The 26,263-nt window shown below is 45.8% G+C and overlaps 2 protein-coding genes across 2 annotated transcripts; one reads left to right on the top strand and one right to left on the bottom strand.

Moving 5' to 3' along the window:
• The first annotated feature begins 862 nt into the window (after window positions 1-862).
• On the top strand, window positions 863-12,009 carry LOC311160564 (calcium release-activated calcium channel protein 1). Its single transcript, XM_084217453.1, has 2 exons — window positions 863-1,120; window positions 8,717-12,009. Exons 1-2 carry the CDS (start codon window positions 1,007-1,009, stop codon window positions 9,281-9,283), a joined length of 681 nt encoding a protein of 226 aa, XP_084073579.1. The 5' UTR covers window positions 863-1,006; the 3' UTR covers window positions 9,284-12,009.
• A 519-nt stretch (window positions 12,010-12,528) lies between these two features.
• MORN3 (MORN repeat containing 3) lies at window positions 12,529-19,699 on the bottom strand (the record flags this gene model as incomplete). Its single annotated transcript, XM_084217333.1, has 5 exons — window positions 12,529-12,600; window positions 14,365-14,549; window positions 17,172-17,331; window positions 18,729-18,886; window positions 19,555-19,699. 5 exons carry the CDS (start codon window positions 19,697-19,699, stop codon window positions 12,529-12,531), a joined length of 720 nt encoding a protein of 239 aa, XP_084073459.1.
• Window positions 19,700-26,263: the final 6,564 nt, after the last annotated feature.

Here is a 26,263-nt window from a genome sequence, read left to right as displayed (position 1 = left end):
CCTCACCTTTTCAGAAATCATCTTCAGAACTCTGCCAAGTATTCACTAGGGTGTTCTGCTCTACACCTCACTTTTCCCTCTGTAAAACACAGAAAAATGAATTATGGTTTTTAAAGGGTGTATGTGAACCTGGTAATAAAAAATCTTTCAACACTGGCATGTGTAGATGGTGAAATGTTCTGCTTAATCAACCTTATCAAGTTCATGCTGATAAAGGTGGATTTATCAAGGCCTCTGGGCCTATGAGATGTTGTGAAAAACCTGAACTACGTGACAAAGGGTTAGCTGGGGCAGTTTTAATTAGAAGAGAGGGTGGATGCTCTAACCGGTCTGGATCCACGTGTTCTGTCCGGTCTGGACAGGTGTAGGTTGGATGTTTAAGCATTTTAGGACAGGGCACCCCAGAAGGAGGAGGCTGAGGCAAGGCCTTGCGGTTTGTTCTGAGGGACGCGTTAGGGGGACACCCCATCCCGTCCGCCCTGGGGAGCGCAGGGGCTCGCGTACTGGGCTGAGGGGCACAAACCCACCGGAAACTACAGATTCCCATCAGCTGCATTCGGGCTGAGCCGCTCACCCGGGGAACGCGGCGGGGCTCGGGGAGGGGCTCGGGGAGGGGCTCGGCCCCACAGCCGCGCCGGGCCCTCAGCGCCCTCAGGGACCGCGGCTCTCCCGGCGTGGCGCCCCCTGGCGGCGGGCGGCGCACCAGGGCACAGCGCCCACCCCGCCCGGGGCTCGAGGCTGTCGGGAAGCGGCGGCGCGCGGCGGGGCGGGGCCGAGGGCGGGGCCTGGCGGCGCGGACCAATGGGCCGGGCAGGGGCGGGGCCGGGGCGGGGCGCGCAGGCTCGCGGGGCGCGCGGCGGGCGCGGCCCCAGGGCGGCAGAGCCGCGCTGCCGCCATGGGGTGTTAGCGCGGCCGGGCCCGCTCCGCCGGAAAGAGCCGCCACCGCCCGCCGGCCCCGCTCCGCCTCGCTCTGCTCCGCTCCGCTCCGCTCCTCCGCCCCGAGCCCATGAGCCTGAACGAGCACTCGATGCAGGCGCTGTCCTGGCGGAAGCTCTACCTGAGCCGAGCCAAGCTGAAAGCCTCCAGCCGCACCTCCGCGCTGCTCTCCGGCTTCGCCATGGTGAGCGCCCGGCCTGGCGCGGCGGGCGGGGGGTGGCACGGGGCCGGGAGCGCTGCCGCCGCTCTGCTTCTCCCGCCGGAGCCTGCTGCGGTGAGGACGGGGGCCCGGGCCCGGGCCGAGCGCTGGTCCCGGCGCGGCGTGCGGCACCTGGGGCGGCGGGGAGCGGGGCGGGCGCTGCTGCCACCGCCCCGGGCAGCGCTCCCGGCAGCTCGCTTCGGTAGCTCGTTTGTTTTGGAGCGCGTCCTGGCACGAGCTCAGAGCTGCCTCTTGGCTTTTATCTCCGCCAGATAGTGCAAGATTTCTTTGAATGTTACGTGTTTTCCCCGTGGAGGATGCTCGGGACCGCAGAAGCCGCGGTGCCTGTCGCGTGTGCCGCGGGCAGCTCCGCTGGGTGCGGGGTCACCGCGTCGTGCTCCGCTGTCGGGAGCCGAGGGGCCGCGCACGGAGCCCCGCAGCGCTGCCCGGGTTGCGGGGTTTCCATCCCGCTCCTCTCTCAGCCCGCACGCCTGGCTCAGCGAGGGCAGGGGCAGCTGTTGCGCCGCAGCTGCTTTTAAATAAACCAAGAAATACAACCGATTAAAGTTTGTGGTGTCGCTCAGGCTCATCCATCATCAGTCCTTTGCAGTTGCGAGGTTTCTTTTTTTTATTTAAGGAAAACTTGAATGTTACTTGGTTTGGAATTTTGTGCGTGGTTTAGAAGCGTTTTTTTTATTCTTGTATGTTTTCTTTCGAGTTTGATGTGAAGCGCACTCTAGTTACCCGAATTATGTCATATACGAAAGTTCCATATAATTTGAAATACAGTAACTCACAGACTTCCTCATCTGCCCAGACATCTGACACGCAGAGCTGCAAACTCTGCCCTCAACCCCTTTATGCAGCTGTTAAAAATGCTTCACCGTTTATAAACTCGCAATTTCATACCTCTGACTTGCTTTATTTTGATTTTTTTTGCCCCGCTTTTAACAAACTGAGTATTTTCAGCCGTTGAATCTGCTCCTTTCCAGAGCCATTGTTCCAATGATGCTGTTGGAAAACACAGCAGCCTCCTGACGGTCAAATAAATGTCACTGTCCTCCTTCGATGGCTAAAAACAGACCTGAGCTCTTGGGGAGGTGGCGGAGTGCTGCCCGGGTGACTGACAGGCGGCTCTGTTCGTGCGTCTGAGCCGCTTCTCCTTGGGTAACGCATCCGGCTGGGAGCTCACACCGCTTCTGATCGTGGCTTTTCCTTCTTGAACACCCGTTCTGCCTCTCAGAGCAGTTTGTGGCTGCTTGAGTCAGCCCTTTACATTGAGAGACAACGTGGGGAAAAATTTGTTTCTTGGGGTTTATAAATTTTCTTTCTAAGGGAGGTTGCATCTCAATGTAAATGCTGTTGTTTTAAGGTCATACTTAACGTCTTGAATTCCTTGGTTTTTCTCTAAATATATGGTACTTAGACTCAAAATCAGTGGATGTATGAGGTGAGGCTTCTTTCTTAATTCACTTCTCTAGGATTCTAGGGGTTCAGTCTCCTGCTGTTGAAAACTGCTGCTTTTGAATTTGTTGCTTAGGGTACTTCTGGAAAAAGCCACTTTGTTCCAATTAAGAAAATCTCTAATTGCCAGGAATGTTACATGCAAACGTTCATATTTAAGTTTTTCCAAAGAGAAAAATCCACTTTTATTTCTTCTTTTAACAAGTTCAGCGTGGAAATCCACCCGTAGTGTCTTTGCTTTTGCACTGACAGACCTAGTCCTGGTTCTCTAGCTAAGACTTCCTAATCTTGGTTCAGAAGAACTGAGTTAACTTTGGAGTATTTTTAGATGTCTTTTAAAAACTTTGCTGATCTTTTAGAGTTGTTCCTCTGCCTTGAAAAGCTGGTCTGTTCCATCACCCTGTGCATTGTTTACTGACTGCAGTTCTTTGGCGCCTGATACTCGAACTAAATGCTGCTGAAGTGCATTCTAGTCTTGGATCAAAGCTGGCAACAGCAATGAAGGCTCATTGATCCTCTCTTTTCCTATCAGGCAAGGCAGAAAGAGCTAAAGTGACACATCCAGGACCACCCAGTGAATTGATGGGAATTGTCAGGAGAGGAAAGTGCTGGTTTCCACGCCAGCCCCATTGATCCTTGCTCTTTGATCAAAGAGTGCTTGCATCCTCTAGTAGAAGCTAAGTTTATCCCCGTTGAACTGCTCCCTTTTCATGGACTATTTTTATGTCTAGCTGCAGCCATTTTGCAAAGTTGATTCCCTCAGGATTGGTGATGTACCCTGGTGGAATGAGGCATGCCAAAGGCAAGGCATTGCTCGGGTCACTGAGGTGGAGTATGAAACACTCAGCAGGTTTCAAACTCTGAAGTGTTATGTTTTCTCAGAGAAGATTAAAAACTTGTTTTACAAAAAGTTTTGCTTCAGAGCTTCACATTAGGATTTGCTACCATGTGTGATCTTCAGAAACAGTTGCAGGAGCTGGTGATGGCAACTGATGTGAGAGCTGAGCTCGACCCAGTAAACCTGAGCATTTCATTCACTCAGGTTTCCATGGATGCTATCATCCAGTGCCATATGTCTGAGGGAAAATCCATGAAGTTTATAACCTCATTTAGTTCACTTTTCCAATTTATGGAGCCAGCTAGTAGTATCACTCCCCCAAATTGTTAGAGGTAGAGAAAGAAATCGTAGATTGTAGGGGATGTGTAGTGCATTAAAGAATGGAGGATTCATTCCATACACTGGTGGGGGCATCAGATATTTCTCACTTCTGTATTATAGCTGAGATATTGTTGCATGATCTTGCCTCTCATGCTTGGCTTTATCTTTAATTTTTACAGTGAACAGGCTGCCGGCAGGTTATTTTTGTCTGAACAATTATTCTGACTTGTTGGCATCATTTTGTCACCAAGGATGCATAACACAGTAGCATGACAATTTTACAATATGGGAGTCAGAAACCATAGGAAAGTTGTTAAATGCCACTAGTTATAAAACCAGAAGACTAAACATCTCCTCCTGCCACCAATTAACAGCTTTGTAAAAATAACTGAGTCAGAACTATGGGTCTGAATTGTACACTATGGTTGGCTTCCTTATATGTAGGATTCAGAGGTTGATATTTACCAGCCAGATGTTTTCTTTTAAATACCTCTAGTGGTCCAAGCTGGCTGGGCTTTGTCTAGATGGGATATATATACTTCAAATATTGAATCTCATCAAAGAACTGTCAACTCTTGCCTTTGAGATATTGCCAGTATGGTCTCTTGAAGACAGCTTCAGTCATGTTCTGCAGAAGACTGACTGCAGAGATAAATATTTATGAAATTGATTTCCATAATAACAGTTGGTGCTGAGCTAAGGTTAGGTGGGACCTGGGGCCACTGTCAGCTCTACAGGTGTCTTTGTCTAGTAAAGGTCACTTGGCTGTTCTAAATACTAAAACAGTCTCTATAGAAGTTTTTAAGTTGTATTTAGCTGGGTTGCTGGTAGAATAGCATGAAACAGTAGCATATTGTAACCTGCAGGAAAGAGTTACAGGCCCAGTTTTGTGGCTTCTGCTTCCACTTCGCCTTCTGTAACACTCCTGCACTTAGAGGTTATAGCTGTGCTGGAGAATCTTCCCCCATGCAAAAAGTTTCTTCTGTTCCAGTCACAAAAGGAAAGTTTTGTGCCTCCTTTAACATCCCTGTCTCAGTTATAGATGAGCAAGGCAGGCAGTGTGGAGTGTTTGGAGTTCCTGCTGTTCTGTCTTGGAGCAGCTATGGATGGCTGCTGGAGGATGTAAAGAGGATACTGAGCCTCTGGATAATCTGAACTTGTACTTACTGAATGGATTTGCTGTAAGTTACACTGTGTAGAGGGTTATTACCTCCTCAAGATGCATTTGCTCCAATCACACGGGTATTGCTTTTTCATGTGTGCTAGCAAAATAAAATGAGATTCTGTATTTGTATTCCAGTGTCAGCATCAGCAAATATTAATGTGTTTTGCCATTCTGCAGCAAACAATAATCTGTAGAGTGAAAATCCTGGACTAATGGATGAATGATGCTTAGTTTCCCTTCTGTATGAAACCAGTAAATAAGATCATTATTTTGACTTATCTGCTTTTAATTTCCGGTGAGTTCTTCTGGCTCATACAGAGCCTCTGTATGAGTTGTTTATAACTCTTTATGAATGGTGCAGACAGTCTGTGAGAGCCTGGCTCTGTGCCTCTGTCTCTGGAGTGAATTGTACTGTCAGGAAAATAGGGAGCCAGCCAAAGGAGCTGATTCCCAGTGATGCTCTGACACTCGACTCATTGTTGAGTTTCCTCTATCGTCCCACCCATAGACAAGCAATGATGGATGGGCCCTCAAAAATGCAATTGTGATGTTTGATCAACACAGCTTTCTCTTTAGCCATTCCTGATGTGCTAGACTGTACAAGATACAGTCCCAGTACAGGGTTATATTCCCACCAACTCGAGCTCAGAGGCATCTTTTTGGGGAAGGGGAGGTGAGGAAGTAAATAATAAATAATAGCTCATAGATAATATAGGCCTACTTGAAATAAGGCATTTTGTTTCCTTTTCTCTACAGCGCTATCTACTGATCTGAAAAAGATGTAAGCCTGTGATTTTAATTTAAGAGCAGGGGCTTTATTTAAGCCCCTCTGGTCTAATAAGATATGGGAGCCTTATGAATAAATAAGTGAAATGAACTTGGTCGGTATACTGAACTTAAAAAGATTTTTTAGAGGGCAAGTTGTTACATTTCCTGCAATACGGTAGTAATCAGGCTGCTGTGACTCTGAAATCCAGGACTGTTAAAGGCTTAACACGCTTATGTGCCAAAACTCAGTTATCTTCTAAAAACATCTGAATGCCCACCATTTTTAGGCTTATGAGAGCTTCAGTCTTGTGTCCTAATGTCATGGGTCCTTTAGTTTTGTCAAGAAGCTGTACTTCAGATGTACAGCTTTGTCAAGAGCCGTAGTAAATCTGTCAGTCATATCTGTAGGATGATCTGAAGTTAAAGTTAGCTCTTCTTTGAACCAGGGATTAGCCCAGATGACCTCTTGAGGTGTCTTCCAGCCCACGTTACACTGTGATTACGCAGCAAGGCAGGGCACTTGCAGCACGGCAGCTGCACGGTCAAATCATGCAGCAAGTGTTCAGAGAACTTTGAAAGCGGTGAAGGATAAGGTGCTAAAAGTGTTGTATTGGAAGGTGTGCAGCCACTGACGACAGTTCCTACCCTGAGCAGCTCTTCTGAACAAGTAGAGCAGGAACATATCCTGCCTGGAACCTTGGCATGTACCTGTGAGTTCAGGCTTTGTATGAATTTGGATCATATCAGGTGACCTCATCAGGGCCCTGTTCTTGCAGGTATTATTTTACAAGAACAGTTGTGATCTGTTTATTTTGAAATTGCAGCATGAGCAAAGGAGGGAAGAACTTCTGACACTTTGTGTCTCTGTTAGAAAACAGGCACAGGCCCTCGTGGTGAAAAATGAAACTTTGTTTTAGGTGCCTGGCTCAAGCTTGGCCCAGGAAGGAAACTCGGAGTTGAAAAGAGTTGGCAGTTTTTCTGCTAGTTTACATTGAAAGAGTTCCCAAATTAGCTTTGCTGAGAGTTTGAGGAGACAGAAAACATGAACTGATTTTTTGCTTATGGGTCAGGCTGGGGTTACTCTGCCAGACATGAACACAAGGAGCTCAAAATCAGATGCCTGATATCATTAGTATGGAGGCGTTGATAAATGGAAATATAAAATGTCTTCAATGTTTGGCAAACTAAATACGATCAGTTCTTAAAATAAAATAAAGTCTTCATCTCATGAAGCTCTTCAGTGCCATGTTTATGTTATCATACTAAGAGCTAGGATAAAGGATTAAAGTGTCTTGTCATGCTGGATGGCTTTGAGTCTAGGCACAGCAGAAGACTTCAAGAAAAATGTTTTAAGTATGAAAATGAATCCTCAGTGAAGGATTGCAATTGTTCTGTGAAAAACGCAGGAAGCCCAACATCCCACGAGTACAGTGCGACTTAACAAGCAATTCTGCAGAAGAGAGACCTGACAAGCAAATGTTTATCCTCTCAATCATGAAGTTTCCCACAGCTGAAAAATGGTATTTTTAAATCCTCAAGCAAGGACTGTATATGCATTAATATAATTTCTTGTTGAGTTTCTCAGAACACTTGGAAACTGCTTGCCAGTTGGCTGGGTTGTTAGGCTTATGACAATAAAAGCTTTCAATAAAGGAATTAAACAATTGGCAAATGGCCTCGAATGCCTGTTGGAACATGTCTGAGCAAAACCCTGGGTTGCCTTCATGTGTTGGGTGCATTAGTGATTCAGAGTTCTGGTGTCCTGGAACACGCGTAAGATGGGATCCAGGACTGGGTTAGCTTGGCTCAGCTCTTGCAAAATAGTGAGGGTTCAATGTTCCTGCTGCTTTTGCAGTTCTCTTTGAGCCCTGGTTTCCATGCCTCCCTGCACCTGGATTACCCATGGATCTTTCTTCCTATCAGCTTGATGTGCTTATATTTCAGATTACTGTCAGGTTTTTTCCTCTGCATTTTACCTGTATTTTGTCTGTTTAATGAGTTTTTTTGAGAAAGAGCACTGAACGTAGAGACCTTTGTGCATTATTCCCTCTTTGGAACTATCCTTTGAAAGGCAAATTTATCAGGAAAGATCATTTCGGGAGAGCTGTTGGGAATAATGTCATGCATCAATTGCACATATGCACCAAACCACCTGGCAGTTCTAAAACCAGCTAAAAGGCATTCTAATTAATTTTATTTGTCAGAATTATTCCAGCTGGTTTTATGAGTTTCCTAGGGCCCTAGGGCAGTTATTCTGATTTTTTTACTCCTTAGGCACAGGCATGCTTGGAGCTCTAAGATTCCAAGAAAGTCATGGCTGCATGTAGTAGGGAGGGCTGGAACATCTTCATGAGTAGCCTCGTCTTTGGGGGAGCAGTGATGCCTGGGAGCACTGTGTTATCTTTTCTGGAGATGTCTTTCCTCCAGCCTCCAACAGGCTTGCTTAGCTGCCATGGGAGATTCACATTTTGAATCTGTGTTCCCAGAGTCCATTTAAATACTTTAGTGAAAGAATATAGCTGAGAGTCCCATGGAAAAGTGATCTTTCTCATGAAAGATCACTTCAGAATTTAAACCCAAATATCCGAGGAGAAAGAGCCACCGAGGTTGTTTCAGGCAGTCCTCTGCTTTTGCAGTCTTTCACAGATACTTCAAAAGACTCCATAAGTAAAGATCAAAAGCTGTGTCTTCAATATGACACAAAAGAAGAAATATTTCACTTAAGGAGTTCAAGGATGCTGTTCATAAGGGTCAGCTGTTTTGCTACCATGAGCTAGAGGTGGCAAGGTGGTTGTGGGTTTGCTTTGCAACAGAACAGTATGAAAACAGTGGTCTTTGCTTGATAGCTCAGACCTAAATTTGGACCTAATGAAGAGGGTGCAGATTGACATGAAGGAAATGTAAATACAGGCTTGCTTTGTTTTTATCAGATGATCTTCCAGAAACATGGTGTAAACTTTTAATAACCTATAGTCAAATAATATAAGCTGTAGGTAACTGCATCTCTCTCCCCCTTCCTTTTCAGGTGGCTATGGTGGAAGTTCAGCTTGACCCAGACCACGACTATCCTCAGGGGCTCTTGATAGCCTTCAGTGCCTGCACTACTGTGCTTGTTGCAGTTCACCTTTTTGCCCTCATGATAAGTACCTGCATCCTTCCAAACATAGAGGCTGTTAGCAATGTGCATAACCTCAACTCTGTCAAGGAATCTCCTCACGAGCGCATGCACCGGCACATTGAGCTCGCGTGGGCGTTTTCCACTGTCATTGGGACTTTGCTCTTTCTTGCAGAAGTGGTGTTACTATGCTGGGTCAAGTTCCTTCCTTTAAAGAAGAAAACTGACAACACTCCACAGAGCAACAGTTCTACCATCACATCAGGACAGGCAGCAGCCATTGCATCGACATCCATTATGGTGCCCTTTGGATTGATTTTCATTGTGTTTGCAGTCCACTTCTACCGGTCACTGGTGAGCCACAAAACAGACAGGCAATTTCAGGAACTCAATGAACTTGCTGAATTTGCACGGCTCCAGGATCAGCTGGATCACAGAGGTGATGCTGTCACCTCAGCTGTCACCAATTTTGTGTAAACCTGTGCTTAAGAAAATAAATCCACTATTCTGCTTCTGCCTTATGGTGACTCCCTGTGGATGAACTGGTTGAACTGCTGATTACTGTTTAAAAAATAATTATAAATATTGTTCTAACCCTTTAGAGAGGAAAAAAATATTCCTTTCATACAAGTTTTGCTATCTGAAGGAATGGATGGTGGGGTGTGATTGCACTGCATGTGCAGCCCTCCTCCTGTGAACACTGTCTCGCATCTTTCCTGTTAATGCTGAATGGTGGCTGTATAAATACATGGAAAATAACATTATACATTTGGGTATTTGTTAGGAATGGATAGAGAAGTTGTGGATTTTTTTTTCTCTGTTTATCTGATGTTGGCATTTACTAGAAGATTCTGCTTGTCCTATCCATATTGCATGGCATGATACAAATTACTTGGGACATGCAGCAATTAGCGCTCGGTTTCGGCGCTAGCGCTGCTCTCCCTGGAAAGCCTGACAGATGGTAGGAGTGAAAGCTTTCCCAGCACTTTCCCCAGTATGGTTTGCTGCCAAGTAATTATTACTTTGCTGATTTCTCCAGTGCCTTTTTCCCATGGCACTTACACATTTTGTAACTTGCTAAACACCCAGGACTAGACTTACTGTGATGTGGTGTGGCCACATGAGTAGGAATGAAACTCGACTCTTCTCTTCCATGGAAGAAAATAGAAGCAATAACTGTTTTAAAGTTCTCATGAGCTGGCACATATGATCTGGAGAAATAGGTTTGCCTGTTTCTCTTTTAAGAATCCTTTTTTAAAAAGAAGGAACTAGATGGAAATTATCACTGGATAATGTTTTTGCTTGAAAATCAGAACCACTGCTGTTTCTTTTCCAAGCCAAAGTAGTAATTATTTTATACTTTTATATTGAAAATATATTTTTAATAAATCCTCAGAAGCAAGCAGCAAAAGGTGCTTTCTCTGTGTTGGATTCCCAAGTAATTAGCTATGCCTTGGTCTTCCTTGTTTAGAAAAGTGTTCTCCTTGCTGAAGTGTTGTATTTAATAACTCATTATACATTTTTGCTTCCAAAGGATCCGGAAGACAACGTTTCTTGATGTATATTTATTTATGAAAGTAGGTTATTTGTAATTAATACTGCTGCGTTCTTTCAGACACCTCTGTGACAGCAAGGCTACTGTGTTGTTCATTTCCTCTAAGCAAAAACCTCCATTTGGTCTCCTAGATAAGAGGTTTGGCCAGGAAAGATTCCAGCAGTTGTCCTGGGCTGCTTCAGTAATTCTGGCTATGTCTAGGAGTTGAATTCTTTGGAGCTCAGTTCTTCTGTGGAGTAGCTTTGGGCTTTAATGGGTAAAAGCTGTTTTTTGAATACAAACTGAGACAAGATTCAAGCCAAAGGGAAAAAAACCGAACAAACTAGCTATCACTAGTCATAGCTATCCCTGTGGAATAGAAACCTGGGATTTTGCCATGAGACAGGAGGGACTGTGACAGTCCAGTGGAACTGTGTCTGACAGCCTGGGCTGAACATGGTCTCTCACACCAGCCTCCATCTCAGGTTATTTCAACATACTTGCAATCTGCACAAAGTGCCTGTGGAGTTCAGGTGCAGAGTGTGGTTACTACTGAAGCAGATGGGAACTGATCTCTCCTGTCAGCAGCGCTGCAGTGCAAAGTGTTGACAAGGTCACCTGTGGTGCCTTTGTATTCTAAAAATATAACTATAAAAAAAAAAAGCAAACAACAAAACCAACCTGCTGGTCTCTGTTTTTTTCAGCAGCAGTTGTGGTTCACAAGCAGCAAACAGCTTTCCACTTGGTGTTTTCACCTGTGAAGTGAAAGTCCTGGCATACAGAGGCCAAACTGGATTTTCTCAGCTCTGCCATTACATGCTTCAAATATATTCTATTCCTGATGTAAATCTGATGGTGAGGATTGTAACTACAGACTCACAGGTGTTTGTTCATGGAGCACTGGAAGCATTGCTTTAGTAGAGGCAGTAAGGAAGCAGCATTCCAAACCACAAAATGTTGGTAGTAGGCACAAAATGTATTTTCCCATCCAAAATAGAACTTTATCAGTTCTGTCTTGGGGAAGCAGGCCCCTAAAATCTCCCACTAAAGGAAGAAAACCTGACCTGGTATTCACGCCAGAGCAACTGATTGGAAGGGTGTGGTCAGGTGTAAGAATTTTACTTCTGTCAGTAAATTTTATATTTAGCAATTATATGGTTCTGAATGGAAGTCCAGAAAATCAGTTTTCCGAGTTTATTTTGTAAAATGCCTTTCTGTTCTGGATAAGTAGCTGAATTTTTCTTTGATTTGTGAATCTTTTACCAAGTGACTAAGAAGTGTGGGACTTTCTTGTTGTTTAAGACACACAGAATTAGAAGCTAGTGGGACATGGTTATTTTCAGTTTTCTCAAGCTGGTAGGCTCTGAGCTAATGGCACTGTTATTACAGCTAATTTTCTGGCTATTTTCTGCACTTTAAGCCATGATATCAAGTATGTTTTTGTCATTTTTTCCACCTGTGGAAATGGTCATGAAAGTTACACCTTGGGTACCTTTGTCACTGTATACCCAGGAAGTAACCAGACACAAACACAAGGATCTAAACGTTGAGTGCACTTAAAATTTTTTATCCCTTATTTATACTAACTATGGTGTTAGGCATTTACCTCAATCATTTTAAACATTGGTTATTGTATATCACTTATTTGGGTATAAAATACTTTCATGAAATAAAATATACTCAATTGTTGTGGATTTTTTATCTAGAGGCCTTAAATTGACTTAGCAACTGAAACATGATCTGTTGTAACTTCAAAAGGCATTTGGAGTCACAGGTGTGTATTGGGCTATGTTTGGGGGCAGTGGGGAACACAATTACTTGATTGTACTTTTCTATATGCTTTTAAAACACATAGTAGAAACCCTCCTTCTCTAAAGCCAAGGCCTTGAAACCACCAGGAGTGTGATTTCTCAGCAGGAGGAATAAGAGGAGCTGAGCAAAGAGTCACTCTGCCTCTCTTCCATCCTTTTGGTGCTTGTCTTTTGGGTTTTTCCCCTTTCTTTTCCAAAATAATGGGGGTGGGAGGAGACTACTGAGCAAAGGCACCTGAAGAGGGAAGTATACCTGAACAGCCTTGAGGGAAGGGTGAGGCAGACTGCAACACGAAAACCACGGTGTGGGTTTGACACTCGAAGGAATAAATAACCCAGGATCGTGTTCTTGAATTTTTTTTTTCGTCAGCATCTGGTTATTCATTTTGGCTGTCATCAAACATTGCCTGGGCCTCTGCTAAAACACCAGCTGGATCATGTAGTTTAATCTAAATGAAAAGAATACAAATCAGTTATGCAGTGTAATTGAAGAAGCTTAATGTTTTATAGATCTTAATTTCTTGAGCATTATTGGAGAGTCTCCCACGTATCAGGACTTCAGCTCATATTGCAGCCTTTCAATTATTTAGAAACAGCTACACTCCCCTAATTTTATTAGTGTACTGAACATCACTTTATCTCCTTGAAATAGCTCAGTGTGAGTGGTTTTAGAAAACACACTCTTGAGCAAAAGTGGCTTTGATTTGTAGTCTTTTAGGCCTCACCTATAATTTTAATAAAGTGGGTGATGGTGACAAAAGTTTATGAAAACCTGAATTCCGTTTTTCTCCTTTTATCAATTACTTCCTATTCTGAGATCAACAGATCTCTACCCACTGAAAGCACAATAACAGCAGTGAAAGTTGATGCTTTGTTTTTGTTTATAGAGCAGAAGAGAATTGGATCATCACTTGGTCTTCAGGGAGTTAAATAAACAGCCAGACTTGCACATCCTGCCTTAGTGTACCAGTAGTTCCTCCCAGGCTATTGGATTGTTGAGGCTCTTCTCAGTGACCTTTGACAAACCACATATAGTAAATATTTTTAGCCACAGAAGTGCTGCTCCTTTCACTCTTTTTGCAAAATAGAGATTGTTTTTCTCTGGTGGGTATTTGGGGTTTATTATTCTGCACTGCTGTGGGTGTGCCTGGTACTTACAGGATTAACTGGTTCATCAAAACTGTGCTCAAAGGGCCTTTGGCTATAGAAAGCAGATTTGAAGAGATAGAGGCAATGAAGATATAACAGCTGTGAGCTTTGGAAGGCTGCATGTGCCTGGTGTCACTCTGAACAGCCCTGTCCCTGGCCAGAGAAGGTGGGTGGCTTTACCTGCCATGGGGCTGTGCTATTCCCTGTGTTTCTGGAGCAGAGTGGTGAGCTGGGATTATCCAGGGTGGTTCTGCTTGGCTCTAACTGAAGGGGAGCTGCCCCAGCCCATCCTGCACTGACCATTTTGTTTCACATCTGTGGTTTGCAGACCATGAGGGCTCAAGCTGAGACTCTTAGGGCCAGCTCTCACTTGGAGTCACATCTGTTCCCTGCTGATTCCCATTTCCTCTTCCTCCAAGGGCACAGAGCTGGGGACAGGTTCTCCTATCCACCAAAGTGTCGTGCAAGGAGCCAGTGGCTGCCAGGCTGATGGCCCAGTGTGATTTGTGTCTCACCAAATCTCTGGGATGGGGATAGGGTCTGGCTCTTCCTCTGCTGTGTGTGTCAATCCAGGGAAAAGAGGAGCAGAGGAAGTGGGCTCTAGGACACCATCTTCCCCCCTTGGGCCCAGGTGGGACACTGCACACACCCCTCTGCCCCCGGGGCTGCTGGGCACAGTGGTGAGCCCCTGACTTGGAGGAAAGAGCTGCTGTTGGCCCTGCAGGGTCTGCTCAGCCTCAGCAGTTGGGCTTGGTGAAATCATTTGGTCTTGACACAAATCCCACTATTGTCTGTGCCTCTATTGTCCCCATTTCCTTTGTGCTGCAGCAGGTCTCTGAGCAGTTCTGGTGCATGAGAACTGTGTTTTTTCAGATGTAGGCAAGTGGGAGGCTCCAGCAGAGGCTGCATGAGCTGTTAGTCCCTATGGGGCCATTTAGGATGCTGCTGGCCAAAAGACTCTGAGCACACACCCCATGGGGGAAATCTCTTGAGAAGTGAAATGCTGCCTGGAGAGCTGACCTGAGCGCTGATGAATACAAACACTAAAATTTCTAAGCAATTACCTCTGGGAGTGGAAACTCAGGAGGGGCTGAAGCGTTGTCCATGCCAAACTCAACCAGAACTCCACACTTTGGTATATCTGCTACCCAGATGCCTTCTAAGAGCTGCCCCTTATCTGGGTAGAAGAATTTCCCTGGGCCATGCTTCTTGCCATCTTTCCAACCTCCAGTGTACCGATTTCCATTTGCTGCAATTAAATACATGAACAGACCTTGAAATTTGCACCACTGTGTTAAGAGGGTTACAAATTAAATCAATCAACAGAGCAAACCAGCAGAGGAGAAGATCATGTGTTTGGCTCCTCTTAGTAATTTCAAGGTGGCTCTGGTACTGTGTGTCATTTTGATTTTGCAATGATCCATCTGCTGTGCTACAGAGGGAGAAAATCCTGCAGAAGGAGCCCACGCTTGCTCACTTGGAACCAGGACTCTGCTCACCTGCTTTGTTTTCACATACATTTTTTGCTGACAAAAGGAGCCAGTATGCTCAAGGTGAGGGACTGGTCCCTGAGTCACTCTTCACAACATGAAAAATTACAGGACACAAGTTTCAGATTTGTCACTGCAACAAATCACGCAGGATCTCTGGCTTGAAGAGGTTTGCTTGTCTGGGCAAGGAACAGAGCACTGATTGCTGTCCAGTCAAAATAATCTTGATTTCAAAGAATACTTTTAGTTAAGTTTTTCCTCAATGAATTACAGGGTGAGAATTGCTGCAAGAGTCTGAACGGTTCTGGCAGTCAGTTACAGGCTGTTTTTCCAGCTGTACTGCTTCTCTTGGCATTTTTCTGCAAGTTGAGAGAGGCTTTTTTTGGGCTCTCTGCTGCTCTCCAGGAATCCACCCATCCATCACTAACAGGGAAAGCAGAGCTGCAAGGGGAAGAGAGCAGTCTCATCTATGGATGCTGGTTGAGAAAGGGCATCATACCCATGGTGATGCTAAGGGTTGGGATAGATCCAGACCACCCTGCTGTCACTAGGAGAGTCCCTCTGCTCACCCCTTTTCCCACATACAGTGGAAAGCCCAAACCCATGGGGATTTCTAACCACGTTAGTGGAAATACCTTTGAGTCTCAGCTGAACTCTGCCATTCTTCATCACAAGAAGTGGCTGAAATACCAGGGCACCCCACACAGTGTTGCAAAGATAGCTGGGGCCTGCCAGGATGCTGTAAGGGAAGAAGGGAAAACCAAAAAGGCTTCCAGAGAATGTGGCTGCTGGGCTGCTCAGGCAGGGTCTGGTTTACAGGCTGGAGCTGTGGTGATGATTATCTGCAACCTTGATCTGCTTTTGTGCTTATCTGCAACACCAAGCTGCCTTGTCCAGGCTGGCAGCAGCTCGGCTTCTGCACTTCAACCACCAAGTGAGAAACCACCAAAACCACAGTTCTGGCTGCAAGGAGGGGCACCCTGACTGCACTGTGGTACCTGGCTGGTCCCATCTGCTCTCCTCCCAGAGCACCCAAGGCTGTGTTGCTCAGAACCACGATCCCTGTGGGTGTGAAGTGCTCTGGTAGAAAGCTGTTGGGGAATGGATGTAGCAGAGGCAGGAGATCAGCACACTGCTCCCAGCCAAGCTCACCCTCGCTGGGCACGCTGCCACTACAAGCAATTTAATCTTGAGCTGCAGCTCATCGTGACCTCCGCTGAAGAACTCCTTTTCTTTCACATGGCAAAGCTGCCGGCACGTGGGCGCACTTCCAGCAGCTGAGCTGAATGCATTAAGCTTGTGGGTATGAAATAATTGCTCTGGCTAATTTTAACCAAAAGGAATCCAGCTAACAATCAGTTGCAGGCTAGGCTGGAGGCAAGTGAGCTCTGAAATGGTGTATCAGCCACAGCTCAGCCTGCAGGGGCTGTTAGTTTAGAACTAACAGGGCCTTTGACAGGAGCACAGCAGATCAGTGCAAGATTCCCCCTGGAAGCAGGTGCTGATTTCATCCAGATGAGCCATCGGTCCAAAGCGACTTTACAGGCGGTGCAGGGAGCACAGTCATGCATGTGGTGTGCAGAGAAGGTCAGCCTCATTCCTCCCAGCTGCTTTGTTTAGCTAATTACTAGCCTCAAGATCACTTTCAAGCAAAAAAAAAAGATAGAATAGATGAATAATAATGTGGAGATAATATTTATTCAGATGTTCTTGGAATGCCATGCCTGGTATTGTAGAGCTTGTTGAGATTGTTTGCTTTGGAAGAAATTGTGTTAAACTCCAAGGAAAATAAGAGGAAAAAAATTGAATTTCTGTATTTATGCTGAGATTGGCCCTAACATTCCCAATCCATTATGTACTTGGGGTTATTTATGGAAAAGGATTGTGTACTAATGAAACCCCTGTGTTCACTCAACACAAGCCACTGTCGGAAGTAGACAGAGGGGATGAACTCAGAAAGAAAACTATGTTGTTGTGGTTTTTTTTTTCCCTATGCTGAAAACTGAACTCTTCTTTGGTATTCAGAGCTGGAAAGCCTGTCTGGCAAAGTGCCTGCCTTGAAAAGAGAGATTTGCTCTTCTCTGACCCAACAGTATATTATCTCTAACCCGAACCATCCCAGTCATTTAAATGTAAATCACAGCAAAAGTAAGCTTTCATGCGTGTGGGCTTATGGGCTTGAGCAGAGCAGTGCCAGCCCTTGCTCAGCCTGTGCTGCCTCCCACTCCAGACCTGGAGGGGAGGGATGACACGGGGCAGCTGCAGTCCTGCTGCAAGGCTGCAGTGTAGCACAGAGATCTGGTCAGCAGAGACACCTGGAGAGTAGCACAACACCAAACAGCTTGGAGGGGGCAGGTTGAGTGAGGGTGGTCGGTACTTACGGAGCTGCAGCACGCCCTGCCCATTGGGCTGATCCGTCAGCCAATGTCCCTCGTAGGTGGAGCCGTCCTTGTAGTGCATCTTTCCCCAGCCGCTCCGCAAGCCATTGCTCCACTCACCCTCGTAGAGCTCCCCATTGGGGTAAAAGAACGTTCCCCGGCCCTGGACAGCAGCACAGAGATGGCTGGTTAGGAGCTGCTCTATTGAAAGGGATCAGCGTTCAATTTTGGGACTTTGATAGAATATTCCTTTGTTTAATACACATGGCTGCTGGCAGCCCAGCTCCAGGGCTGTCCTCGTGTTGAAGGAAATGAGATGTGGTAGCATGGGATTTTTTCTTTGGCAGTTTTATTCCCTTGAAAAAACTTTGGGTTTATATCTCAGTGTGTTATTATTGGCATGATTGCTGCTAATATTTAGCTAAAAGCGGGTTTTACAAGTATATAAACCTGCCTGGGGAAAGGCAGCATTAAAGGATGTGTCTCTCAACATGGGGATTTCATGTCTTTCAACACTGACGACGTTTCCAGCCCAGTGTGTCCCAGCTGGGCAGCTCCACCCCTTGTTGGTTTTACATGTATGTTTACCATTAAGAGAAGTCCAGAGGTACCCCCTATGTCAGGGAGTGATACCAATAAGAAATATTTCCATATCAACAACACATTTCCCCATAGGAATAAAGTGTTCTTTTTATTCTGAACAAATAATAAAACCAGCTCTGGAAATAACTGATGTTTCTGAGTATTAATTTTGTTAAACTGCATGGATGTTAGGGAGAAACTTCTAAGAAGAAAACCCAACACTAGTGATATTTGGATGTCATTATAAATCTTTCACCAAAGCTCAATTATGGAAAATCTAACCTTAAAGAACAGGAAGGGAAGCTCCCTCCAAGAGACAGGAGCGATGGAGCCACACATCCATTAAAAGCGTTGGTGGAGATGAGTTTAATTTAAGACCAGACACAAAGACAAACACAAGGTTTCCAGTGGCAGATCCAAAAACGTTCCTACAAGGATTTTGCACATTACACTGCAGCCACTTCTACCAGATGACGTTCTCATTATGTTCCTTTTAGGAAAAACTGATTAATGTGGCAGGCCTAATTTCCAAAAGAACTCAAGTTATTTGCCTATTATCTGTAAAACTCCCAGAAGAAGGTGCGTTTTCTGGCAGTGCTTATGATACAGGTTCCTCTGACTTGTTCAAGGACAAGAGTTATGAAAGGGATGGGTGGGGAGGATTAAGAGACAGGATGTGAAACCTCCCATCGTGCTTGGCCGAGCTGCAGGTGAGTTTGAGCAGTAACCACTGCTCTGTGGCAGCTGGTGGGAGCTCGGGGCTGTAGCCTGGTAGCCAGCAGATGGGTGGGGATGACTCCCCCTCCAGGAAGGAGACGGCACTCCCATTCAAATCTTGGATTTTTAGTCTTTATCATTCAATGCAGCCTCAGTATTGCAAAAGTTAGTATTTTAAGTAATCTTCTTGCACATGTACACCCAGCTCTTCCCAGTGTTTTGGGTCCCACTGCCTCACTGCTGGCAGAAAATCTCACTTACACTTCTTTTGTCATTTTCCCACCAGCCTGTGTACACCCTCTTGTAATCCTTGGTCACTGGGTCAAGAACGCTGTATGAGCCATAACCGTCCCGCTTCCCAAACTTCCAGTCACCGCTGTAAATGGCTCCTGTGCTCTTCCAAATCTGGGTGCCTTTACCTGTTTAACAAACAACAGGAATGACAGGGACACCATCAGGGTTAGGAGAAGGCTGCACAGGGCTGCCCTTCCTGCTCCATCCCAGGCAGGGCAGCACTCCCTGCACAAAGTCAGGCTTATGTCTGGGATTCAGTTTAGCTTCCCAAGTTGGAACCATCGTTAATCTTGATCAGGGGCTTCCTGTGTGGCCTCGGCTGAATACACTAAAATCTTTCCAAACCTCAGTTTACTGCTTGTAAACAAGTCTGTCCTGCTCTGGCTGCTCCTGGCTTGGACAGGGTCTCCTCCTGCTCTGTCCCCTGCAGCCCCTGCCACATCTTGGGAATAAATTAAGATTCCTGGAACCAAGTCAGGAGCTAAGAGAGCTCCAGGGACTGTGCAGCCAGGGCACATCCCAGTGCATAGAGCTGACTGCAGTTTGCTATCATTTGGAAAAGATTTTTAAACATCTGTAATAGAGATATTTTGGGTAGCTGCCCCTGAGTTCATGCAAAAGCTCTTCAAGTTACCTATTAGAAATGTTTGTGTGTGTGTGTGTACATATAGTCCTACATGAATGCTCTTCCAGGAGCATATAGAGCACATAGATCCACTGACCACTTCCAATCCCTAGAGACCTTTGTAAGAACATCTAAGTTGCTATTTTTTCTCAAAATTATCTCTCTTACCATGTTTCAAGTTGTCCAGCCATTCTCCAGTATACTGATCCCCATTTACAGCATAAATTGTGTGTCTTAATCCACATTTCTGGGCTTTCCTGTCCCATTCATAAAAGAGAGGGTCTCTAATCCTCGGATACTTTATGACGGGCATATTGCTGGTATCTGGAGAAGAAAACAATTTATTATCAGCAATAATTTAGAAAGTACTAAGGCAGGTACAGGTAGAACAGTATTTGTGAGCCGTGCACAGAGATACAACAAACAGGAGGCAACTAAATTTATTGAAGTACAAACCAGCACTTTGTGAAAATGGGCTCATAGGACAGCCCAGCCTGTTAGGAAATGTTAAATAAATCTCAGCAGGTCAGGTTTGTGGTGGGCATTGATTTGGTCTCTGCATCTTCCAGAGACCTTGGGGAGTGCAGGGAAAGGCATCTCCTCCATACAGCTGATGGAATGGGTCAGGGAGTTGTCCAGTGTTCCTGAGGCCCACCTGGAGCTGGGACACTTCATATTCCCAGCAGTAATGCAGCTCAGGCTCCTTTGCTGCTAAAAATATCAATCCTCCAGCTTCCTTGTTAAAAAGGGTTGAAACCACAGTGTTTTCCTCTCCCAGGAGGCTGTGGCTTGCCCAGGGCAGGCCAAGTGCTTGCCACCACATCAAGCACCCAAGGAGGTGACTTCTGAGGTGACTTCACAGGTGAGGTGGGTTTAAAGCAGGAACAGCAGGCAGGGCACGGTGAGCACAGTGGGGGTGGTTTGGGCATTGGAGGCCCTGAGGGAAAGGGTCAGTGTGGGGGAAGAGGAGGGAAAAGGAGGTGTTTTGCCTCATAAATACAGAGGACAATGGTGGAGTGCAGCACAGTGGTGATTTCTGAGCACTGCCAATGGAACTGCTGTTCAGCACTGTGGGAATTAGGCACAGACTCGGAGGTGAGAGTGGTCTCCTATAAACCATAAACAAAAGCCAAAAGGCGGCTGTAGAAACAAAAACAAGTTTCTATGAATGCCGTTAACATCCAGAGCTCGGCTGAAGCCCGCCGGGGTGGGATGCTCTCAGATTTTGTCTCCTGGGCTCCCCCTTCTGTCCTGATCGGCTGGACTGAGCCATTTCGAATGATTTTGCTGTGTCTTTCCCTTCTCGGTAGAGCAATGCTCTGGTCCCTGCCGTGCTGCGGGTGCCAGGGAGCCCGACAGGGGAAAAAACCTGGGCCTTGGGAGGAGAGGGAGAAAGAAAGGTGCTTTAGGTCCTTGCTAGGAAATAAAAGCTAGAAATTCTAACTAAGAAAATACTGTTGAAGTTCAACCTCAGTTCTGCATGTTCCAACTGTGGGAAATGGTCAACAACTATTCAGAAGGATAGCAATGCTAAATAAAAGTACTTATGTGTCCAGAATGAGTCTTGGTTAGAGGACACCGAGGACAGGATCTGTCCCCTCAGTATGGTGGAGTCACAGCCCACCACAGAGGATGTTTCTCCAGCAATGCAAACACAGGATACAGTAGAACTGCTGAGTTCCTCCCTCACTTTTGTGCGCTGCAGCTCCTGGAGAAGGGGGTCTTGCCAATATTTGCCAATGGCTGGGTTTTTCATGACATTGTGCCATTGTGCCATTGTGCTTGAGCCTGTCCTGCCCTCGTTGGAGAAGCAGAAGAGCTGAGCTACAGCAATCTGTACCCACCCTGACACTGGCCATGACCTCTGAGCAGCTCATGCCTGTGACAAGAAGTCTCTTCACTACCCCTGCCAGATGGGAGCATCGCTTTCCCACCAACACATCCCACCACTTCTTTAACTCAAAGCTTAGGATTTACAAACCCCAGGGAGGATTCCCAGCTGCGGGGGCAGCCCCATCTGCTCGCCGTGTCCTGCGAGGCACAGCCCGCGCAGAGTACCCGAGGTAATACGGGCTGCCGGGATCCGCCTTTACTTGCTGAATCCCCTTCTAAATTTACGTCAGCGATGCCAGGTTTGCGTAAGTGATAACGCAGTCGGTGTTCGCCTCCCTGGATGTTTTCAGCCGCCCACTCCCAGGGCGCGGGGAGGCTGGCAGCGAGAGGCAGGCGGTGCAGAGTCGTTTCGGTTGCAGCAATCGGTGCGGAGGGTGAGACGCTGCTCCTCCCGTGCGCCTCTGCCGCGGCGCTTGGGGATAAGGCTGGTAAAGACCCCCGCGTCCCCCTCCAGACGCGGATCTGCGACTTTTGTCGGGTCTCCGGTAAAATGCAGCTTTAGTCAGCACGGCCCTACTGGAAGCCTATTTTTTCCCTGTCTCTTTACGGAACTTCACAGCAATGAGGTGTAGCTACTTTTCTCCATCTTACATCTTAACTTAATGACGAGCAAGGAGGGAAATACACCTGGCTGCAGAGAAGCGGCTGCTGACTGTCCCTGGCAGAACCCAGCCTGGCACCGCACCCCTGTGCACCCTGCCTGACTGCCCCCGGCGCCGAGGATGCCTCGGCTGAGCTCAGCCCTTGCCGTGACCCAGCACCACGGCACTGCCCTGCAGCGGGGTCGCTTTGCCAGCGCCCACCATCGGAGCGGAGTCACCCCCTCCCCTCCCGAACTCCAGTGCGCTGTCCGCGAGCGGAATGCTCAGGGCGCCTGTTGCTGCTCCTCCCCAGCGGGAGCCGGGCAGGAGGGCAGCGGTGCGAACGGCCCACAGGGAAAGCCCCCAGCTCGGTTTGCAGAGCAGCCCGGAGTGCGGCCGCCGCTCTCCCGCCGCCCCCGATGCCGAGGGCCGAACCGCGGACACCGACCTGCGCTGGTGGCGGCTCGGTGCTGCCGGCGGCGGGGTCGCCATAGCAACGTGCCAAACTCCAGCGCTAAGGGCCACGGCAGCGGCCCCGGGCGGACAGAGATGTGCTGGGACACGGCATCACACGCTGGTCCCCTCGCTGAGCACTGGGGATGGAGCCGGAGTCACCGGGCACACACAGCGCTGTGCAGCTACCTGCCCTGAGCTCGGGATGCTCCAGCAGAATATAAAGTGCTAATAAGCAACGAGTGTTTCACCTCTGGTTGGTTTTTCATACGCCCAGCAGCAGAAGGCTGGAAATGAAAGCATTGATTACAGCGCCGATGAGTAACAAATAAATCAGCCTTGCAAATGTCAGGAGAAATAGGAGAAAGCCCCTGAAAATGCACATCAGCGGTCTTAAAGGAGAAATCTGAATAAACCTGACACTAATTCCCTCATCCATTACATTTCTTCCACAGCCATGGTGAGCAGGGATTGCCACTCTGGCCTTATGGGTGTCTGTAATCATCTCCCCTAATGGGTAATTGACTGTGCACATTTCTCGTATCACACCACAGCTCTTGTATCACTCCCATGAGCCAAATGCATTTGATTCTCATCCTTTTACCGCATTTTCTGTGCACAATTCTGCAGGCTGTAAGGTAAAAATGTTGAGGCAGGTGGGAAATCTTGTGATGAAACAAAGTAGCTGCCTCTGTAAAGATGAGATACAGATCAGCCTTCCCTGACGGGTGTTCCTTTGCCATCTTTGATCTGAGGCATTGAATGTGGCTTAAACGTTGTGTCCATGCTCAGGTAGGACAGAGAATGGATTTATTCCAAGTGTGAGTGTGACCAAAGGCAAATATTCCATTTCCCATGGCACATGCAAGGGCCATGGAGCCAAAGGAGACAATGCCACTGCCTGGGAAATCAGGTGTAGGGAAGGAAGAGGTGCTCCACAGACAACATGAGCTGCTATGGAAATGATGGAGGGAGATCTGTACCAAGGGAAAATACACACATGGAATTTCTTGTGTTAGATTAGATGAACTGGGAAGATGGCAGCTGCTAGCAAGCATTTCCAGGGACGTAGGAGAGGCAGAACTTAAAAACTTCTTTAAGCAGGAAAAAAAAAAAAAAAAGAAAAGAAAGAAAACCATGGAAGCTGACCAAGTTAGGAAATACTTATACAAGAGAAAATGTCTCCTGTTATTAAAAATGAGATGAAGATATCCAGGAGGGATTTATTCACAGTCATTCATGTTAATGTGTTCTGGTTTGGGGCAGAGCCTAAGAATTACTGAAGACAATCATTCCTGTGTTTCACCATGGCCAATTGTAAGGGCTGGAGTGAGGACAGAGTTTGGGGAGGAAATAAAGAAATCCATGAGGGAGAAGAAAAAAATGCTTATTGCAGCCCAAAATCTACAGCTTGAAATTACAACCACAAATAGCTCTCTCTAGAAAAATATTAACTTATATTTCAGCCATTATATTGCACTGCAATTAATTGAGAGATCAGCAATTTAAATAATTAGCTAATTTAGACCATTTCACTTGTCTATTTTTAAAGGGCATGGGCTGTCTGAGGTTTTTGAAATGCAAGTCCAAACTATGTCACACCTAACCACAGCTTCTGCTAACCAGAAGTTACATACATATTTGAAAAGTAATATACATTTGAAAACAATAAAAACTTTAAAACAGTTAAAATATTTTAGCAACAAATTAAAATTCACAAATTGGGATCAAAAACTGCCTCTGCAAAAACCTCTGTATCTGGATATGAGGGAGGGTGCTGCCTCCATTTCTGGGTTGCTTATTTTAAATTCTTCTGCTCCTGGTTTTGTGTATTTGTTATTTTACTTCTGTGGTCCCAGAGTGTGTCATCAGCACCCTCACAGACACTCCTGCCCCTTCCAAGGAGGTTTCACAGAAACATTTATCTAGGAAGGGGCTGTGTGTGATTCCCATCTACAGTTTTCTTAGTTCAGATATAAACATTTGAATCATACTTAATTATTTTGTCACTTGATAATATCATTCTGTACCTTTTTGTATTACAAGGGTACAGAGTGGGTAAATATAAGCATATTGTTCTTACAAAAAAAGACAAAATTAGACCAGCTTGAAGAGAAGGTGGTCATATTTGAAGTTTTATCAGGAGGTTCTTTTCACTCACTCAAATGAAATTTTACTTGGAAAATGTCATTCCATTTTGAGAGAAGGAATCTTCTTAGTAAGTAGGAAGTGGGGAAAATTTTTGCAAAGGGTGTCAGATACATCTAGAATATATAACTCAGTCAAAGAGTGAGATATAAACTCAAACTGACCCAGAAATGTCCTTACCCAACTCTCTTCCTCTCCCAAGGGCAGTTGTTTCCAGGCACAACATTGAGGCCACTATGAAAGGTAGGGTCAAAACCTCAAACTATGATGTGCTAGTAGGAGAATTTGGGTTTTCCTTGACACAATTCCCCTTGCTCCAGCCTTGCCAGCCAAAATTTAGCTCCAAATGCCCTTCTTGGCTGTTTTCTCTTTCTTGTTTCACTCTGACACCAAGGAACAACAGCAAAACCTTCACCAGGCAGTGCCAGGGCTTCAGTTCTGCTGCTGCTTGTACTGTTGCTGCTTTAGTTGTCTGGCAGTTGATTAAACCTTACATTTATTAAGACTGAAAGGAAGCTTTTAAATCTGTCCACACAAATGATGCTGTAATTCAGCCCATCATTCTGCCAACACAGTTCACATTGCAATGAACTCCACTTCCAGGCTGGACACACTGAAGTGCAAACCAAGCACTGGGAGTTTGTACATGGAAACAAGCCCAGAAACACCTTTCTGCAGCAGGGTCCTGTGACATATGATGCACTATGATGCACTTTTTTTTTTTTTCACTTTTAAGGGCAGGACTTTTAAAAAATATCAAAATTTTTAAAAAAATTAAATATAGCCCAAGGCCCCCGGTATTCTACATGTGAAATCAATCATTTTTGCACTGAAAGGAGACAGCTGCTCCAAGCTGAGTTTTCTTGCACTAAGCTTGGGGAATCACCCAAGTGAAATGTCCAAACCAACTGAAAACTGTCAGAATCAATAAATTAAATTTATTTTGGGAACTTCGTAGAATAAATAGAGAAAAAGCATTTAGGGAAACATATGTTGGAATTCTTTAAAGGTGAAGAGTGTGACAACAACATACTGTGGAAGTGGGATGCTCAGATGTGTGTTTTATTCCTGCTATATTCAAAAGAAAAGCCAGGGAAGAGGTGGGAGGGTCCTGGACTGCAACCAAGCCTGTTTTGGTGAGCTGAAGGAGCATCCCCACCGCTCTGCTCTAAAGAATTGTCATTAGCAGGATTTAGGAGGGATTGAAGTGAAAGGTTTGAAATGTAAACTTTACCTGGTTGCCTCTGGCTTAAGGGGCAGCCTTGTGGGAAAGCATTTAAAATTCTTCCCTCCTTTTTGCAGGGAGCAGTGCTCTCAAGATAAAAACCATGTTGGTTTTACATCAAAACAACCTAAAGTTAAACCCCTGGGTTATCTGGAATGTTCAGGCACTTAGATAGTCATGCAAACTGAAAGGCTGAAGTCCTGGAAGCTGACACCAGATACCATCTCCCCATGAGCTCCTGTTGCTGCAGATTTACACCTCTTGGTCTCTGCTTAACTACCTGCAGCAAGGTAGAGGTTTAAAGGTAAAGTTGTGGTCTTAATTCCTGAAGTCACCCAAAAATGAGAATTATTTACTGACCATGGAGTGCTTTGCAAGACTCTTAATACCATTGGAGGCAGATAAATTTGGCCATACTTGAGCTAATGCCTCACTCCAAGTCCTTAATTTATTCCTTAATTGAGGGATAAATTCAGATGAATACAAGATGAATCAGCAGTATGAATCTCCAGCTGAAACATGTGCCAAGTATTTTATTTATCACAGCTTATTGTCACTTGATGTCAGAATAGGGACT

This window comes from Fringilla coelebs, assembly GCF_963513975.1.
Source record: "Fringilla coelebs genome assembly, chromosome: 17".
Taxonomy (NCBI): Eukaryota; Metazoa; Chordata; class Aves; order Passeriformes; family Fringillidae; genus Fringilla; species Fringilla coelebs.
Note: the sequence above shows the minus strand (reverse complement) of the source record. Positions and strands in the feature narration are given on the sequence as shown.

Excerpts from the sequence above, each read along its gene's own strand:
- LOC311160564 (XM_084217453.1), top strand. The coding sequence starts at position 1,007 with ATGAGCCTGAACGAGCACTCGATGCAGGCGCTGTCCTGGCGGAAGCTC. Across the intron at positions 1,121-8,716 it reads TGCTCTCCGGCTTCGCCATG|GTGGCTATGGTGGAAGTTCA; the intron begins GTGAGCGCCCGG and ends CTTCCTTTTCAG.